We start from the raw sequence: 20,722 nt of genomic DNA, 5'->3' as shown, positions 1-20,722 counted from the left end.
ATTCAATGGCTAGTTTCTCCTTAAAAGGAAAAGTAACAGGTAATAATTTCTTTTGGAATTATGTATTTTTCTCCTGAACAGTAACAAGCAATTTAAGTCAATTCATCCTAATTTTTATTAGTCTAATGGAAAGAGCTATATTATAGTAAAATATAATATTTGTACTTTCTCAATAAAATGGAAAGTTTATCACTGTTTTTCCTGTGGAGAATAATTTATATAAATATGTGTTACTAAAAATTTATTGTAATACATACACTTTTGAAATTGACATTAAACTCTAGATCTGAAAATACTATTATCCTTGCTGAGTTTCCAACCCTGGTCTTATTTCCTTTTCTTTCTAGAACCTCTTTGAATTGCATATATTGTAATACATATTTTTAGTATCAGAGGGGATTATATTTCAATTCTTGATATTTGAATTCTGTCAAAGTCAGTAAATCAAAAACATTTTCAATGTAAGCTCCTACTTCTAATAAGGAATGATAACCATCTGTCCAATGTTTTTAAATTCTCTTTGTGTACTGAACTAACAAGATTTGATCTGAATATTAATGGAATGGTGTCCTTAGGGCACAAGAGTTTTATGATCTTACATAAAGCCTTGTTTGTTTAACTAGAATATCCTTTCTCTTTAACGATATTCTGTGTTTTGATAGTTAATTTTCTTTGTTGATGTCCCATCAATGGCATAATTCTCTTCTTTTAGCTATTTTTATTCTGTTGCCATTATAAATTTACAGAAATCAGTCATAAATACTTTATATACCTTTAAAAAAATATGTTTTTATTGATTTTAGAGAGAGAGGAAGAGAGAGGGAGAGAGAGATAGACACATTGATGAGAGAGAAACATCTATATCAATTGGCTGCCTTCCGCACAGCCCATACTGGGGTTTGAGCCTGCAACCCAGGCATGTGCCCTGACTGGGAATCAAACCAGCAACCTCTTGGTGCATGGGTCAGTGCTCAACCACTGAGCAACACCAGCCGGGCCTTTATATACTTACTTTAGTCTGATTGGAAGTGAAGTACAATTAATTTTCCAGTGCTCTGATCCAATTTCATTTTATCTTTTAGTCTCTTATTCTAGACATAAGAAATAGAACTTACATTTATTGTTAACTATTCTAAAATATTTAAAATATTAATAATTATCTTGGCCTTTAAAGAATCTTATCAGTGTGTTACTTTGGGTTCATTTTATTTATTAGAGAGTCATATGATAGGTAAAACATAAGAAGGAACACTTTTTCTTTTTCTCTTAATGAGTGAGGATAATTTCTTTGTTTTTAAACTAAAAGTGTTTTGAGTTAGCAGACTTTGAGCTAACCTCTCACTGACAAAACAAACCCTTCAGTTCAAGAGGTGGACTGGATCATAAAAGTAATGTAATCCAACCCTTTAAATTCTACCCAGCTAATGGCCATTCCTCCTTGTCTGCACTGAAGAGAACTTACTACCTCCTGAGAGATTTCATCCTATAAGTTCTTTCTGACTATTCCTCCTACATATGAAATATTTGGTAATGAAGATGAATTCCTAGAGGGGATCATCTCTGACCTTATTTTAAGGCCCACAGGAAATACAGGAGTTATTTGCATGTTGGGGAAGGAAGAGTATCTCAGGCAGAGGGTTCAGCACCAACATAGGAAACTGCAATCTGTTTACTGTTGCTGGAGCTAGAGTGAAAGGTTGGGAGTGGTCAAGGCAAGCAATGCCTTCTGTGTCATGTTAAGGAACTTGAATTTTATCATATAGGGGAATGTTGGTCATTGAAAGGTTTCAGGAGAAGGGATGATGTTCCCATACTTGTATTTTAGTTAGACCTATTGTCCATGGAGGGTGGATTTGAGATGGAAAAGGCTAGAGTGAGGAAGACCAGTTAGTCCTGTTGAGAGACGATGGGAACTCAAATTATGAGAGAAGAATATGGATGTAAGGGTATGAAATAGTAGGACTCCTGATTGAAATGAAAGGTGTGACGCACAGAATATCAAGAATGAGTTATTTTGAAAATGAAAAGGTGGGAAAGTCAAAAGTAGGAGTAGACTTAGGGATGGGAATGGTCAGATTAGAGATATGGGTAAACTGCGTGTTGGGGAAATGCATGGAAATTTTGAATTTGGTTTTGTAAACTGAGTTTCATTTGGCAGCAGGATATTCAGGAGGACAGCGGGCAGGTGACTCTTCCAATCTGAAGCTCAGAGGAAAAGTCAGTGCTGGAGATATTGGATGTTAAACCCACAAGAGTGGGTGAGACCATGTAGTGATATGATAAAGACAAAGGCTGAGGACAGACCATGGCAAATGTCATCAATTATGGGACAAATGGAAGAAGAGACACTTAAAAAGGTGACTAAGACTTATCAGGGAAATAGAAAAAGAGAACAAGGAGTATTTGGTGTTAGAGAAGCTAAGGAAATAGTGTCAAAAAGAGTGAATGACTATGTCAGGTGTAGCCTAGATGTCCTGTAAGTTAAAGGCCAATGTATTTCTACTGGACTTAGCAATGGTAGGGGTCTTTACTTTGCCAGAACAATTTCTAGAGTGTCTGCACTGCAAGTAATATCTCGGTGAATGTGGGTGATGATCAGTCTTTCTTGAAGTCTGGATGAGAGGGGAAGAGAATGGATGGTAGTTCAAAATCACGGGGTCAAAAAGCATTGGTTTTAGGATGGACCCAAGAGGCTTTAGAGGCAGAGGGGAAAGAGCCAGGTAAGAGGGCGAGACTGGAAATACAGAGGGGAGCAAGGATGGCTGGTGGAGCGAGGCACCAAAAGGAGGGAGGGTGTGGTTTCAAAAAGTCCTAGGGGGAACCTTTTGCAGGAGGAGCACTACATCCTCTGAGAGACAAGAGAGGGGGTGGGGATGGGGTGAAGGTAGATACATGGATGTATGTGAGCGGGCAGGAAGCTGAAGGAAATCATGTTTGGTGGCTGCAATATTTCTTTGAGGTTGGAACCAAGGTCATATTCAGAGAGTGAAAGAGTCTTAGCAGCAGCTTTGAGGTAAACTTTGAAATTTGCTGAGAATGGGAAAGAGATTTGACAAGGATGAGAAACAGGATTAATGTGCAGAGCTGTGGTAGCCGGTAAAATCGGGGATCATGATTGTGCTGTGGCTTATCAACCCGTTTGTGTCACTTTTTTCTACAGAAGTTTACTGAAGTCAGAGGAAGCACGTTGTAGCTCTGTATCAGAGTTGGGGTTGTACAGGGCAAGTGGGGTGCATAGGAATCAAGGGTGTTGGAGTTAAGAAAGTCTGGTAAGGAAATAGGAGTTTCATGCTGAATAGGAGGGAACAGAGCTCAGGTGGTGGCTAATGGGGAGCAAGTGGGGAGGAGATGATACTTTTAAAGAGCTGAGGGGCTCCTCATAGGGGAGGTGTAATAGGAGCCAGATCTACAAGCATACAGAGTATTTTAGTCCCACAGTGAAATATTGTTTGTTCATTTGTTTGTGTGTCCCCTCATTTTTCAATATGTTTTTATTGATTTTTAGAGAGAGAGGAAGGGAAAGGAATAGAGATATAGAAACATCAATGAGGGAGAAACGTCATCGATTGGCTGCCTCCTACACACCCCCTACTGGGGATGGAGCCTCCAACCCAGGCATGTGCCCTGATCGGGAATCGAACCAGTGATCTCTTGGTGCAGGGGTCGATCGATGCTCAACTACTGAGCCAAATGGACTGGACCTCTCATTTTTTTATCCATTCAACAAATACTTATTTAAGGCATGCTGTGTGCCAGTGCCATGGAGACACCAGTGGTGAAGAAGACAAATACAGTCCTCACTGTGTTACAGTTTATAGAAAGTGTGGTGCACGAAAGTAGACAATGCATTGTACAAAGTCTTGGGCCTTAAGTCTTCTGAGGTTGAGGGGTCTGAGTGATGACTGCATCATTGCCAAGGTGTGTTTTCCCAGAATCTTAATGATTTATATAGCGGTCTTAATTGAGTCCAGTCATGTATACCATCCAGATGGTTTCAGCAACACCTTACTCTCCCAAAGCCGCTTTCTTGCAAATGGTTCCTGCTGTGGGAACGGTAGGCAGAATGCACATCCCAAGGCCAGGGGAGAGAATGAAGAGCCTCCGATTGCCCAGGTCTGGTTCCTGGGTCAGTTGGTGGTCATGTCCTCTTAATGACCTCCTCCAAAAGATGGCTGGAATCTTACCCAGGATGTTGTGTTTCTAATGAAGGTGGGTGGCTGCCCTGCTGGCCTTATTTCCTTGGGGCTAGCCGAGCCTCCTTACCTGACTCCCAAGTCCATGACCCTTGAATCATTGGCCTTCACTAGCATCCATGAAATCAAACCCAAATGAGGTTCTGCCCCTTGGAGGCCTAAATCTTTGTATCCTTCATGAAGCTAGAAACCCTCACTCTATCCAGTCCTGCTTCCACAACTTCCCAGGAGGAGGGCTACCGCCATCTCTTACCTGGGGGCACAACCGCTTCCACTCCTTCTCCTCTAAGATTGTTTAGTTTACTTATTTGTTCAAGGCCTCTTTGTGAGAATCACTACTGAAGGAAAGGGACTCAGAACTAAGGATAAAAGTCTGGGAAATGTCCCTTTCCATTCTTTTGCTGTTGAGAACACAGCAGCAAAAAAAGCCAAGAAAACTAAGTAGTTTCTCCATAATTCTTTTGCTCTTGTCTACCGCTGCCTTCCATGATATATGTGAGCTCATCATATATTTTTAATATGCTTTTATATGTTTAATCTTGTTAAAACTTTATGACATCTTAGTGGTCCTAAACTTATTGTGTTTCCAGGCAAGAGCCTGAGGTTGTAGGCCATTTCAGTAGACTTGAACTAGTATTTGTAGCAGTCAGTTCTCTGTGCCCTCCAGTCCTCACCTCCAACACATTTACAGGTTTGTGTTCCACCTCAGTGCTTCTGATTGTTTTAAGATTGATATTCCATGACCTTGACTGTCTCAAAGGTGATAGTTCATACAGTCCAAGACAGATTTTATTAATCACATAAATATACACTCAGATTTACAAATATATCAATGATAAAAATAAAAATCATTTATGACCTTGTCAGAAATGTACCCCTCTTACTGATGTCTTTTACTTCTGTTGATGTATAAGGACTATTTTCACTCAATTATTTCCTGAAACTTCTCTAAAGGGAAGTGTTATAAAATTCTGAATTCTGTCACCTGTAGGAAAGGTGGCATATGATTTATTGTCCAAACCAGTACACTTAGGTAGGAAGGGGAGACTATTTATAATCATGCCAGGACAACAGTTATAAGCCACGACTGTCCCAAGCAAACCAAATGCATGGTCACACTACAGGGCAGAGACAGCACATTTTCATGTGACATCCTCAGGCAATTTTGACATTCTTGGTTTGATGTGATTTGACTCCACATTTGGGTCACACCAGTTCTGGCCTGAAATATTGCAGCACTTTTATTGTGTGCTTCAAGTGAATTTCAAGCTATGTTAACCTGCCATTTTGTGCTAATGACTCTAATGACTGAAATTAGTGCCAGACAATAAAATAAGCTTGGCAATACAGCATAAATGGTACCCACATTTCTCTTTTTGTTAACTGTATTATTTCAGTCAGCATATAGTTAGTTCACTACCGTTTTATTTGCAAAGCAATCTTAAATCAACAGCATTATTATTTGACTTTTAAAGCACATCCATTAGTGAATTTTTTGACATATGCATATGTTAAAAAGGAAATTCATATTGAAATTTTCAAGGAACTCTAATCACTGGTCTTCACAGTTCTTCAAATAGGTCTTGGTTTGAAGCTGAAAGGACTCCCAGCAAAGGGAACTTTGAACAAAGAGAGCCTGTGAGTCTAAAATAAGGTCACATTTTCAGTAAATACCCAAATGATGATTGACTTCAAATACCTTCCTGCCCTGCTCATAGCTATATCTCCAGCACCTAGAACCATGGCTGGCATGTCATAAGCACACATTAAATATTTGTTCAATGAATGAATAATATTCTTTACAGTTTGCTCTACCATACTTATGACATGGGTTTTTTCTCCTCAAGCATTCTTAATATCTATTTATAATATTCCTGTCAATGTGTTGTGTGGAGACTTCCCTGGCTTTCCATAATTTTTGATTCAACTAATCAAATCTGGTTGTAATTTGCAGTGCTAGTCTCTCTCCTCTGCCTCAGTAGAAAGTTTCCTGCATTCTTCTTTTAGTCACAGTCCACATTCCCCCTGACTTTCACATTTGCCCTTTGCTTTTCTTGTGCAAGCCAAGAAACCAGATGATGTAACCAAATCTCTCTTTTTTGCTCTATTTAAAGTTTTAGCTAGGGTAATGTTTCTGTTAGCCTGGTTTCCAAATGAAATCTAAAGTGCTGTTTTAATAAAAGTGAGGTACAGGGGAAAATCTAGTAGTTAAATCTTAAAAGATCTTTCTGTGCTCAGTAAGAGCTACAAGAGAGCTACTATCTATCCCTAGAGAGACAATTTGCAGATGGGGATATGCGCGCGCGCGCGCGCGTGTGTGTGTGTGTGTGTGTGTGTGTGTGTATGTATAACTTCGACTTATCGTGAATAAAAAGAGAATATTTTTCTCTAGTGAGAAATCCTATTATAAGATTTCAGGCCTACCCCGTTTTAATTATAGTTTCCATATGTATGTCATCTCCTTTTACATTATTTAGATATGCTTTCTCAGGAATAGAGATGAGTATAATTGACAAACTTTATCTTAGGAGAAAACAGGTTGACTTGTATTTATGTTTTTTTAACCCGATGGTTTTTTCATCTTTGCCACCTTTTAGGATACTTATGCACTCATTTCTCTTCTCTGCCATTAATCTCAAACATTTTTCTGAACTAATTCTGATACTAGTAATTTTTACTTTAGTGTTTCTCTTAATACATTTTCCTCCTTGAAATATTTACACTTTAACATTCTTTCTAAGTTTAGCATTTATCTTTGGAAATGGAATTTTAGGCCTCAGAGTGGAAACTATATTTCGCTGGGAGCCACACCAAGCTCCTTAACACATGCACATGCCTCCCTTCCCCCACAACCCGCACACTTGTACACATGTCTGTACATGTATGGGTAGTTTAGTTAAGAGCAAGGCTGAGTCATCGGTCTCTTATGATAGAGACTTTCCTTTTCCTTTTAAGTTTTCACGCACCTTTAATAATTGGATCTCACATAGTGAGGTCTGCCTTGGTTTTATTGTCTGGCCAGTGTTGGGAATGGGTCTATGGGAGCAAAAGGGAATTATATGGATTTTATACAGTGTCTTTGCCATTTGTCTTAAGTAGTTTCAGATGAACAAACCAAAAACATATTTGTGAAATAGACTATAGCAGGCAGGCTCTCTAATTCACCTTGTTTTCATGCAGCATAATCCACAGTCTCATGTTGCTGTTATTTGCTCCAGGATGATGTAGGGCTATTTATTTATTTACTTATTTATTTATTTAAATTCATCTGAGATCAGTTGTTTACAAATGAATAAAAAGGACATTGTATAGTGATTTCACCAAGAAATCAGTCTTACAGCAAAGACTTCAGAATGTAGTGAAATAATAGAGATTTGCTAAAACAAAGAAAGATGAATGAATTTTGAGTCGTGGTGTACACTGATGTTAAATAATATTTATATTGCAGGTCAGTTGCTCCGGTTAAAAATGTTTCGAGAGGATCACGGGTCATGGATGACGATGTTCTTCAGCACGATTCTCTTTCTCTTCATATTTTCTCACATATACAACACGATTCTTCTCATGGATGGGAACATGGGGTAGGTTATATTTCCACTTTCTACTGTGGTGAGTGTTATGTTGGAAACTCATAAGATTCAGAGAATGTTATAGTTTATAGTAGACTAAATGCTTTTACAAATATTCTACTCTAAATAGGTCTACTAAATGCATTTTCTTAAGACGTTTGGAGTATGTTCTCCAAGAAGCTTTTAACAACCTTTACATTGTGTTCCTTCTTGAGGCTTCTCTGTGAGGGCAGTTTGAGGGCAGGTACTAATTTCGTTACAGTGACAGGTATGAGGATCGGGAAACCTTATTGACTTGTTTATACGCACAAGATTAGTGAAGCTGGGCTGAGCTGAAGGTCTCCAGATTTGCAATTCCATGGCTCTGCAGCGCCTGGCTAAATAAAAGTGTTTGATACTGGTGGCATGTTTTTTTAAACTCTCTTGACAGGTCCAACAGAGAGACCTTTGTTATAACCGGGTCATTTTAAAAGTGGCCACCCTGTATTAGATCCAGGGTTGTGATCTATACTTATCAAATCACTAATCAAATCACCATGGCATGAAGAACTGCTGCCAAGGAGATTGTAGATTGTTTTTAACTTTCTCCAGTTCTTGGTGTGCTCTTGGTAAGTTTTAAGGGCAGAAAATAAGGAGGATTGCTTAGTCTGTAGCGTTAGGAATTAGATTAGTGACAGGAATAAGCCACTTTAGATATTTGTGGTGCACTGAAATGGTTCATAAGGAAGGTTTTTATCTGTCTTCCCATAGATCGGAAAGCTAGGTAATGTCCTTTCCTCCTAAATCTAGGCGAGGCAAGCTTGTCTGCCAGTTCTGGAGTGCAATTACTTTGATGTAATGTATATTTCTTGGCCACCACTGTTCGATGCTGAGAGGGATAGCTCAATTAAAATTTTGTTTTTTCTCCCACCATTAAAGGAGATGAATAGTAAAGGGAAAGCAGGTGTTTCACAAGCTTTTATACCTTAGTCCATACTAACAAGTGGTAAATTCAAGAAGGTGATTTTAGATCAGATGTTCAAGCTTTAGGGAGGTATTAAAATGCTCTGTCTACACTTATTTCTTGAGCTTTAAAAGATGCCATTTATACTGGGTCTATTTGTAAATGGTGGAGTTATAGACTCTAAGGCATAGCTAGTCAGAATAAGCCTCAGCCTCAGAGCTATACCTGTAATAACGGAACGGGTAATGATGCTCTTGGAATTGCCTAACACAGCCAAAGGTCTGTGAGCTATAGTGCGTGCTTACCACTGGAACCAGGAGGCGAAGGCACCCGTGTGCAACTTAAATTTTTTAAGGCTATTGCTGGAAGTAATACATTAAATAATGTATAAAATATATCCTTTGCTCAGAAGTTCACTTTTCATCCAGTTCTATTTTTTTTAAAAAATGTGGAGCTAGTAAACTAACCAGAAGTGCTTATTCTGAGGAAAAAAGCAGTGAATTAAATGCAGCAATAGATGATAATCCCTGGCACATTGTAAAGCACTCAATAGCTAATACTAAAACTAATCTTAATGTGAGCCACCAGTCATTGAGCACTCGGTAACAGACATGAATTGTCTGTTAAATCCCACAATGACCCTATGCAATAAGTATTTTTATTATCCCCATTTCACAGAGCAAGAAACTGAGACCAGAAAGGTTTCGTCACTTGTCTAAGGTTACATTATAATTAAATCTCTATTTTAAACAATAATAGAGGAGTTGAGCTATTAAGTTGTGAATTCTAGTTATACAGCCTGCTCTTTGGCTAGCTGATTTGACTGATGGTTGACCCTGTTGCTCAATCACCATGTGCCTATTAGCCTTTCTTTACATTTTTATCACTCAATCTAAATTTGAAAATTGAAAGAAGTAGGAGGTATGTGCAGGAAATAAGAGAAGAGTTAGTCTAGGATTTATGTGTATTGATCTTACCTAAAATCGAAAGTGATTCTCTTTGATTCTCAGACTAATTACAGTGTTCCATATTCTTATGTAATTCTTGACCCCTTCACCAATATGTTTCATCTTCGTTGGAAAAGAACTGTTTTCTGAGAGGACATCTTAATGGTGCCACTTTTTAAAAAATTCAAAGCAAGGGACAAATGATTTATTTCTAGAGATAAAAAAAAATTATATCTCCATTTATAAAGGATGTATTACCAACTTTTATAACCCATGCCAGTGGACCTAGTGAACACTTTAAGATAGGAATGTAAACTTGGAGAAAAATCAGTTCTTAGAGCAAATGGATACAACTGTGCTTTTGGGGTTCTCCGGGAGACACCGTGAGGCGATGCCTCATCCTTTGTAGAGCAGGGAAGGATGGAACCAGAGGGTGTGGAAAGGACAGTAGGCACACAGATATCACGGTTGACTGGTTTCACATCAGAGGATAGCTGGTGGTAGAGGGGAGCTCAGGATTCTTGATACAAGTGAATCTGATTTGCACTAGGGGTTCCATGTACCCTGGTGTGTGGATCTCTCTAGGAATATTGGTCTAGAACTCTTCTGAAAAGGGTTTCGAGGATTTCCTATGACAGCTAGACCTTCAGGCCTATGATGAGTGGGTTTAGGGTTTCTGAGAGGGAGAAAGGAGTTTTCCTAGAATGATTGGCCTTCCCCCCACCCCACCCCCATTTTAGGATTGGGTGTAAATTTACACTAAGCTGGAGTCCTTTGATTCATTGTTATAAAGAACAAAATCCCTTGGTTTATCTGACCGGAACCTCAAGAGTTTTAGCCAGAACTGACCTGGTGAGAGTCCAGTTGCCTGCTCCTGGTTTTCTGAGTGCAGTGAGTTCCCTGGAGTATGCACTGACTTTATGGCTTTAGCCATCTGTGTGGGCCAAGCGGAGGGGCAGTCAGATGGTGGGGAGAGAGGCCAGTTAGCTGGCTGGGCCAGAAGGGACCGTGGCTCAGACAGTCCCTGTTTCCTGCCACTCTGGGGGAAGTCTCTCACCCTTGATTCTTTCCATCCCTCTACACCTCACATCACCAAAATGCTGCTGTCATAACTTCTTTTATTCTTTCAGTCACCATGACCAGACTAAACTCATCTTTCTGTAAATGCTCGAGCTGTAGGTGAGGGTTCTTCCGCAGAGAAGGCTCTGATCCTGGGCAGGATTTTGCATCTAGATGTGTTATAAGCAGCTTCCTTTTTTTTTTTTTTTAACAAGGTGGGCAGACTAGGTAACCTGAAGCCTCTCCTACTACAAAATCTTTAGAAATGCTGGAAAATAGGAAGCAGCCGATACTCCTTTTAAATGCACGGTGGGGCTTACCCAGAGGTAAGGAAAACCCGAAGCCAAAAATGAAGAAGGATCTGAAAACCAGGGCAGTGAGCCTGTGAATGACACTTGAGACAGTGGCTTAGGACTGGTGTTTTAGCTCCCATGTCAGGACCAGAAATACGAGAAATAATAGTCTCGTATTAAGTGAGAAATAGAAACAGAAGCCCCTGCATTAATGGTCCTGAAAAGTGCCCCATAGGAGGGTGGATTAGAAAACATACAACCACTAGCGCAGGGAGCATCTAGAAAGCTTGTCAGACTTACACTGGATTTTGGATGAAAACAGTAATCTTCCATGGAACTCATAACTGCAGGTGTGGCTTTTTGGTTTTGATATACATTTTCCTTTCGATTTTTACCGCCCGCCCCCGAAAACAAAGAAAACAAAACCCATCCCTGGCCATTCTTTTCTCCCAGTTCCAGGTGCCTACTTCTCTCTGGAGCCCCCCTCCCCAGTAACTTCCAGAATCCCTCCGGTTTGTTATTTAGAGCAGTTCAGCTCCCTTTCATCTCAACTCTATTCATTGCGATTTATCCGGGGCTTTTCCTTTTGTAACTGAAATCTTATTAATGCATTTTCCCATCAAAAGCACCATTTATCCTCTGAGATAAATGCTTCTGCCTTCTCAGAATATGAAGGGGGGCTGCTGCCGCCTTTTGGTTTTGTGCTGTTTTTAAAATAGCAATTGCCCTTTATCTTTTGGCTCAACTGATGTTTAACTATCTCTTGGGAGAGAGACAGGAAGATACTCAAAGAAAAAGGGGCAAAGCAATCAACTAAGTTAAAATTCAGGTTATTTAGTCATCACGGTTCAACCGTATGCTGCACCGTTTACATACAGGCCGGTGCCTCAAGCAAGTGAGCTGTTAATAGGACAGAAACCTGAAACCAATTTCTTCCATAGTTACGGGACTTTATTAAAAATGATTCTAGATGAATCTCCTCCCAATTTTTTTGGTTTCCTCTTTGTTCAACCAGGTATCCTAAAGCCAGTCTATTTAGAAATTTTCTATTGGGTAGAAAGAAAGAGAGGTGTGCTTCGAAGTACAGGGTGAGGTTTTTCTAGAAACCGACACGTTAAACCCTTTTTGATGTTGTCTTTCTTATGATCGTCTTCGTCATGGAATTTTTATAGCATCTATAGTATAAAGCCCTAATTCAAGAAAGGCTTTCCTGGTGTTTTCAAATATCCCAGGTCCCCGGAGGATAACACATGTATTATGTATAAGGAATGAGGCCAGGGAAGCCTGTATACACCATTGTTGATGCTCATAAAAAAATCCTGCGAAGAGCCACTTGATGGCAGCAAAGGGCATGTTTTCAAGCGCTGACAGCCCCATTGTATTGCCACAGGCAGGCTTTCTCCTCAGAGGAAAGAATCTTCCCCTTTTGACTTCTGAAACTTGGGCTTGAAATAGCCGGGTTCCTAGTTGTTAACGGACGTCTTTGAAGAAATCCACGTGGCGAGCTCTATAATGAGCACGTATTATTTTGTGATGTGCTTGGCCCCCTTTCAGTTTGAAAACAATTTTAAATCATAGTATATATAACCATGTTTGTGCACACATATACATCTATATGTTGTAGACTTATTTCAGTGCTACAGGGATAACACTGAGGGAATTAAACACTTGGCTCACTTGTAAAAATGCCTTCATGAATTGGAATTTCCAAAGACTGCATAGTATTTTAGGGCAGGATATGAGGAAGCTGATATTTTCTAGTGTTAATGATGAAAAGAAGGAGTTTTCTTTTTCCTTATACAAAGCCTTTTGCAGGGAAAATTTACAAATACTAATTAATACATCAGTATGTGTTAAGTATTCTGGGGACAGAATTTGAGAAATAAGACAAAGTGAGTAAGGCAATTTTGAAAAATGTATTAGTATTCATAATCAGGACCTGAAAAAAATGAAGGTAAGAATTAGGTGGTGGGTACAGTGAGAAGGGAATAGACTCAGACTCTCTTTTGTTATCATTCTGATAAGTTTTCCTAAGAGCTTATGTGGAATGCTCATTAAATGTCATGGGATTTTTATAGCATCTAGAGTATAAAGCCCTAATTTAAGAAAGGGAGGTGACAGGAGGGAATATTTAAAATGGACACTTAACTAAAATCTGAAATGAATGGCTTCTGTGTACAGAGGAGAGAGCAGAAAGGATCAGCATAGACTCCTCTCTGGGATGGAGGAAATTGTTCAAGATTTAATGCTTTTGAAAGTCCATGTACACAGCTGACCTAGGCCTTAGCACCTGATTCTCTTAGCCTCATTTTAAAAAGAATGACCCGTACTCCAGTCTATCACTGTGTTCGCACATTGTGTCAGAAAAGACTGTGATTTATAGCTTCAGTTTCTGTTGCCAGAGGTATGGGTTTAGCACGTTATTTCCCCAAAGCTGAGTTACTCTTAAATGGAAAAATTCAGGGTGAAGTTTTACTCCAGATAGTACTGTTCTTTTTACTCAGTTTCTTATTTTTTAAAACTTTCATTAATGCTTTCAGATCCTTACTCAAGCTTATTTCTTTTCTAGTCAACATTGATCTAGGAGTAGAAGCCCAGAACATATTTTTACTTTTAAGAACTACAATTGTCACTTGCTATTGCTCTTTAAGTATGAAGTTGGTTGACCTGCTACTGTTGTTTATGTTGATAGCTTCCATCTAAGAAAGGAATGGTTGTGTGTTTGATTCTTTGTTTTCAAAGGTGCTAAATTTATTTTGGGAAATGGCAAGAAAAAAATGAAATAGTCTTTAATGATATTAAACTACAATTTTGGTGTGACTTAAATGGACAAAATTATTGATGTACAAAGCTATCATTTTAAATTGTAGTAAATGGAAAAAATGAATATGGTATTATTTTCAAAGTGATGGGTACGTAGAGATGGGCAAAGGACAGAGGCTCTGAGAAGGGTTCAGGAGCTGGGGGTGGGGGGAGAAAGCTTAGCTGTCAATATTCATGAATCCTGGAAGTCCTTGAGTCAATGGCTGAAAAGCTTGATTGGCTTCTGATACAAGACTGAATGCAAATTCTGCTGGAGTGGTGCTTTAAATAATTTGTTGGCTTTACTCTTAATTAGGCTAAACATTGACTTGCTTGTGCAATTAATTCACAATAATAGCACAATTAATTACTAAGGCTGGGAGAAAGAGGCAGAGCTGGCTACTGCGAGAGGGCTGGTGAGAAGAAAAGCTGGCAATGAATGGCTGAGTCTAGTCGAGAGGGCTGCAGCCAGTGGGGCACTGGAGGGAGAGAGGGAGGCTTGGTGAGAGAAAGGGAGGGAGAAGCAGAGAGAAGGGAACAGGGAGGGAATGAGGAATGGAGGGAGGAAGGGAGGGAAGGAGAGAGAGACTTATTTAGTCAGAGGTAGTATAGCAATAGGGCACAGTTTGCCTCTTTTAGTACTGATGGTTTCACATTACTTGGCTGTGATAGTGTAAAGGTAAAATAAAATAGCACAGCACATCTAAATTATCACAGGTTTACTGTTAGTATTGTCTGAATTGATGAAGTTTTAAAGCATTACTGAAAAACACAATCAATGCTGCATCCTTACTACTCTGTGGGAGTGCATTTTCTATCCAGAATCAACATTGATTTGACACACTTAAGAGGTGTCCTGTTCATAGTTGCTTATTTCAACTCTGTCATTAAATAATTTACCAGCTATTACAAGGGAAACATTCTGATCCAGGAAACAGGATTCCTGGCTTTTAGCCCCACCTTAGCTATTCACTGGCAAAAATAACTCGGAAAAGTTGGAGTTTTCTCATGTTTAAGACACGGGTTGTGATTATGGGTTGTTATTAGTATTACTGTCATCATCATCGTCATCATTAATCTGGAGGAAATGCACACTTCTGAAGTGGAGAAACAAACTAAACTTAAGGCTGCTGAAAATGTTGATTACGGTTAGCTTTGCTTTGTATGGAAGGTGAGGTGGTGTAGAAGAAACAGCATGGACTTTTGTCCTGACACCCTTAAGCCATGTGGCCCAAGGTAACTTCACTTTCTGAGCCTTATTTCCTCAAATGTAAAATGGGGCTGTTAGTACCAACCTTCGGGCTGTTGTGAAAATCAAAGAAGACAATGTATGCAGAGCAGTTGGTATGGTGCCCACCGTATAATGAGCTCCCGGTAAATGCTAGTTGCTATTATGATAATAGAAAATATGTATTTTAGTTCCTCAAGTAATTTAGCTCTCAGTAAATATTAATTGTTATCATAATAGCAATAAGTACTTTGGACAATACAATAAAGTTATGTAATTTATGTCAGTGATGTTACATTATTATGATACAACCATAATCAGTATTATCATACTTATTTTGCATTTCATGCAAAATGCCTAAATGAATACCAAGTACCAGTAGGTCTTCGGTAAATATTAATTGTCTGGGCCATAATTAACAATACGTGATGTTAAATATAGTTGAATTTATGGAGTGAATTAACATATGGCACGCACAGCACCTGGTTCGAATGCCATTAGAACACACCTTTATGAGTGTACATAAACTGTTCCTTATTTTATTTTTCATTAAAGAAAAGGAAATACAGAAATTAATATGATATTTTATTAGGATTCAGAAGAGGAAATCAGACATAAATAATTATTTGCTAATTTTGACCTTCCTGAAAAGAGAGGAGAAATTTGATGGAATTATGGATATCATGGGAATTAATGGTGTGTGTGTGTGTGCATGTGTGTGTGTATCCATGGTCTGGACACTATATAATAACAAATATCTTTAAGTTCTATCTCGATTCATTTTTCCCAGTGGTGAACACACAGGACTTACTTTCTAGACGTGTATATGATAGCCTGAGGCTTAAGGTTAACCTAAAGTTAGAGCTTAATTTAATAAACTAATAAGAGACAATCCAGTGGTTGCTGAGAAAGTGACATTTCTGTGGCAGGTTATCCCATTAGTAATCTAGTAACCTCATAGTTATTCTTGAGGGATTGGGGAAAAACAGTAAGCAGAGTTCTGTTAATAAAATACTTCCTCATTCAAATAGCCCCCGGGTAAGGTAACGTCGGTTGTACTGTGGCTGCTCAGTTAGCAATCGCTGCGGCCCTTTACTCTCTAGCAGCAGGTCAGGAGGAGAATGCCTCCTGCCCTGGAGAGAGGTGGGCCGCCTCTGCTCGACTTAAGGAGAGGGTCACAGTGGAGCTGCGTAACTTCTCTCTGGTGCAGTTTCCTTAGGCTACAGCCAGGGGACCCTGACTCTCTACTGTTTTTTCTTCTTTTTCTAGAGAAGCAAATGTGCAAACATACTTGATTAAATTAGTGTCAAAAGACATGGAAGAGCGTAATAATAATTAAAATATTAAAATTACTTAGAAATGGGGTACTTAAAGACCGATCCCGATGTAAGTAGCAGCCCTTAACTAATTAAAAAAATACTAATTTACATCGACAATAAAAGATCAATGAAATTTTAAAAATGTTTGAAAGAAGGGGGGTATTGGATTTTGACTTCTGTTTTGTAGTGTATGTAATTTAATTCTCTAGCTCTAAAATACATGTTCTAAAAGATTAGAAGGATGATTCCTAGGTATTTTGCAAAGCATAAAATGTTTAGCATCCTGTGTAGTAACAGCAAAGAATACATATGTTACATATAAAATGCTTATTTTCTTTTAGTAAAAAATAATAGATTTCTTTGCTTCAAATTTTCCATATACTATCTATATATGCATATTGTGTTATTTTTAATATATTATAAGGTATATCTTATATGTAATAGTATAAATTATTTGATATACTTTTATTAGAGAATTTGATGTGCAAATTACATCTAAGCATCCAAAATAAATCACTGATGATAAAATTATGAGTAATTACAGAGATAAGAATTTGAAACTGTATGTATGTACTGAACCTTACAGAGGCATCTTAATTGAACATGTGTATGTGCATAAAACTGATAAGTAAGCAGGATTCCATAGGTCTTAAATGAACAACAGATATGATGCTTCTTTTGGGATCATGTCAAGTTAATACAGTTGTTTAAAAAATATTTTCTGAGTATCTACTCTGGACACCAATTAACAGTTATAGCTTAAAGACTGATCTCTTTAAGTTTCAAGAGCTGGTTTAGAAAGCAGGTCATGGACACCTTTGTCATAGACAGACAGTGAGTGATGACAGGTTGCACTGACAAGGTGTGAATGTAGGACTAGGAGATCTCAGTCAAGGCTGGCAACAAGAGGTTACCTGTCATAATTATAGACTAAGAATCAGCAACAAGGTAGAGCTAAAGTGAGAAGTTTTGGAAAATTTAATGAACACTGTGGATGGACCTTCTTTCCTAGTCTCCTACATTTTGTTTACAAGATGAGGGAATTTATAGACAATGTTTAAAGCCACTGAAGTTGTTATCTCAGAATTAGGGCACAAAACAGGAATCTCCAATGATAAGATCTTAAAACTAAAATGTATCAGTCAGGACAGGTTATAGTATGTCTCAGTAACAAACAATTCTGAAAATTTCACTGACTCAGGACCACCAAGTTTATTTTTTGCTCACACTCCATTTTCACTGTGAGTCAGCTGGGGGGCTGTCTTTGAAGGCCCCCTCTCTCTGTGGTCAAGGCAAAAATAGCAGCCAAGGTTACTTGTTGGCCTTGGGGGATCTCAGAGCAGTAATTCAGCATTCTGCTTGGAAGTGACACACTTCATGTATGCTCACAACTCTTTGATTAGAACTAATGATTTGGCTCCACTCAAGCACAAGGGGGCTAGGAAGTGCAATCATGCCATGGACCCAGAAGGGGGAGAACAGAAATGTTTCAGGAACAACAGTACCTACCACCACGTGGGAACACTCCAACAACACTAGGAAGCGAAGATGTATTTTCTGATAATTACATCTCATTCCTATATACAGTGCCCTTAACCTCCTTCTTTACACGGTGTCTTTGTTCCTATGAAGTGGAGATATAAAATGATTTTTAAAAAATCATCCAGTGATGATTTGACATAAAAGGCACGGATGAATTTCACATCAAAATCTACTTCTTATTCAATTGTATATGATGAATTCAATTGTTTACTCACTAGGGAAAAGGGAAGGTATCAGGGTTAGTGAGACACTGGACTGATGGGTGGCTAGTATGGTCCGGTTCAGTTTGGGTCTACAGCTGGTATGCTTTCTGAATCTGTTGGATACATCTATTTCAGTTGGTGCTTCTCATGCTATGTCTGTTCTAAATACTTTGCATATCATCCTTGGTTAGTAGAAATACATGAGTTAAGTTAGTGAATTCAGAAGAAAAGGTACAGGTTAGCAGGACCTAATGAAGATTTGGATAAAAGGTATAATAAGTCAGAGGAATTATGAAATGTCTTACCTTCTTATGTCTACAAAATGGAGAGAAGTCAAGAACACAGCTAGGATTTGACCAGTTAGAATAGAGGAGCCAATTGAGGCTGAACTTGTGCACTCCTCCTGGTTTCCCTGGCAACAGTGCTCCCTTCCCATGCTAGCAATATTATGGTGTGAGTAAGTAATAACTGGAGGTAGAGAAATATGTTTTCATATTAACTCCTACTTTTGGGAAAGTTAGGGGGGCGGAGTTTGCTAAAGGCAAAGGATGAGGTCATGAGAAAGGAAGAATTTGAATTTAAAAAGAAAAAAAATTGCCCCGCCAGCATGGCTCAGGAGATCCCGGTTTGATTCCCAGTCAGGGCACATGCCTGGGTTGCAGGCTTGATCCCCAGCAGGGGACAGGAGACAGCTGATCAATGACTCTCTTATCATTGATGTTAATATCTCTCTCCCCCTCCCCCTTCCTCTTTCTGAAATCAATAAAAATATATTTAAGAAAAAAAAAAGAAAGAAAAAAAATTAAATTGAGTTTGAGCTTGGAAGCTCCTGGGCACAGCACTGCACATAGCATTGTTTCTTCCCTGGCTTTGGTTGAAGCCAGGGTGTAGTCACCCCCGTGGTCGCGGATCTACATTCTGTCTCCCATCCTAGCCCAGAAAAAGCACTGGCCTGGGAAGCTGTGACCTGTGTAAACTGGCTTGGGTTGGAGAGTCCTTTGCTGTGTGGACTGTTCTGCCTGTTCCTATAGGCACCGAGGAAGTTCTCATTGGCCCAGGAGTCAAAGCAGGCTTTTGCCCATAGTTTTCTGTGAATTTAGTTTATTTTGTTCTTCATGTTGTCCTTGAGTGTTATTTGTCCTTGCCAAATAAATCTTTTCAAACTGATCAATGGTCTGGGCCTTTTCTGCTTTTATGAAATATACTTCGAATGAGCACCACTGCTTGGAAGACTGAGAGGCTGGGAAGAGTGAGTAACGAGCATTTTCCTCTTTCGATTCTATTTTTCGTTCCCTAAAGAGGGGGATGAGGAGTGCTCCCTCTCTTCCACTCTCTATTGCTCCCTCAACAAGTCCCAATTAACACAAACATGGCAGAAATAAGGAAAGAAGCTCACAGCGTTACCTAGACATGAGATGGTTTTATAATTTATTATCTGAGCCAGGACACATTTGAAAAGGAAAGGAAGCATTACTAATAACACAGGAGAAAAGGCATGGGTTGGGATGTCCAAGGCTAATTGAAACCTGTGGTCATCTTACCTAAAATCAGTAGGAGAGAGACAGGAGGGAAAGATGATGACCTGGGAATGTTCTAGAAGGTGATCTTGGCCGTGGTGGGCACCGAGTATTCCTGGACACTTGTAACTGATGTGTAGCCAAAATTCTATTCTGGTAAGACCATGAGATGATTTTAAGACTAAGTATCTCATTGTTATTTTCCAGGAATAACCTGTATCAGGTTAGAAGGTAGTAAGAATTAGTTACTAGGCAAAAAAAAATAAAGCCACAGGGAGCCATATTCATAGTGAAGCCTCAGAAGAAGCTGCAGTGATTGACCAAAGAACGGTCAAGGTTAAGGACTGACTGACCAGTTTGATTCCATTTTCTGCACCCATGGCTATAGTTTAGGAAAATTCAAATCAGTTTCATTTTGCTTAAAGCAAACCTAGCAAGCCCCATTTTCTCATGCAGATCCCAGTAGGAGCAGAGTTCCTGTAATGTGAGGAAATGACTGTCACTGTGTGCAGCGGGCAGCCTCTGAGGTGCTCCCAGGGACCCCACCTCCTGGTGTTCAAGCTCTTGGACTCCCCTCCCCTTGACTGTAGTTGAAACCTAGTGGCTGGCGTCTAATGGACAGAATGTGATAAAAGTGGTGGGATGTTAATTCCAAGTTTAGGCTTCAACCTTGCTTGCCCCTCTCCTCCCTCTCTCACTCTCTCGGAGTCCTTACTCAGGACGCAAAATGCAGCTTTGGGAGTAATGTTATGGAGAGGCCCATGTGGCAAGGAACTGCCCTTAATAGCCAGCAATGACCTGAGGCCCCGTGAGTGAGCCTGCAAGCAGAACCTCCCCAGATCAAGCCCTGAGAAGACTGTAGCCTCCACCGATATGGTGATTGTCACATGAGCCAGACAACCCAGTTACACTGCTCTAAGACTCCTGACCCACAGAAACTATGAGATAATATGTTTGCTGTTTTAAACTGCTACACTTTGGGATAATTGTTCCCCAGCAGAAGCTAACTAATACTCTGTGTTTAAAAGAGTGGATTCTATGTGATGAAAATGTTTAGAAAGAAATATGTGTGTATATGTATTTACATAAATATACATATTTACATAC

General features: G+C 39.2%; 1 protein-coding gene across 3 annotated transcripts in view; it reads left to right on the top strand.

Moving 5' to 3' along the window:
* TMEM117 (transmembrane protein 117) overlaps positions 1-20,722 on the top strand; it is a 390,862-nt gene that overhangs the window by 67,247 nt on the left and 302,893 nt on the right. For all 3 annotated transcript variants that reach the window (XM_081129769.1, XM_081129770.1, XM_081129772.1), the window contains exon 3: positions 7,642-7,774. In XM_081129769.1, coding sequence (XP_080985895.1) covers positions 7,642-7,774 — 133 coding nt within the window. The remainder of the gene's footprint in view (positions 1-7,641; positions 7,775-20,722) is intronic.

Source organism: Miniopterus schreibersii (genome assembly GCF_964146895.1).
Source record: "Miniopterus schreibersii genome assembly, chromosome: 2".
Classification (NCBI taxonomy): domain Eukaryota; kingdom Metazoa; phylum Chordata; class Mammalia; order Chiroptera; family Miniopteridae; genus Miniopterus; species Miniopterus schreibersii.
Note: the sequence above shows the minus strand (reverse complement) of the source record. Positions and strands in the feature narration are given on the sequence as shown.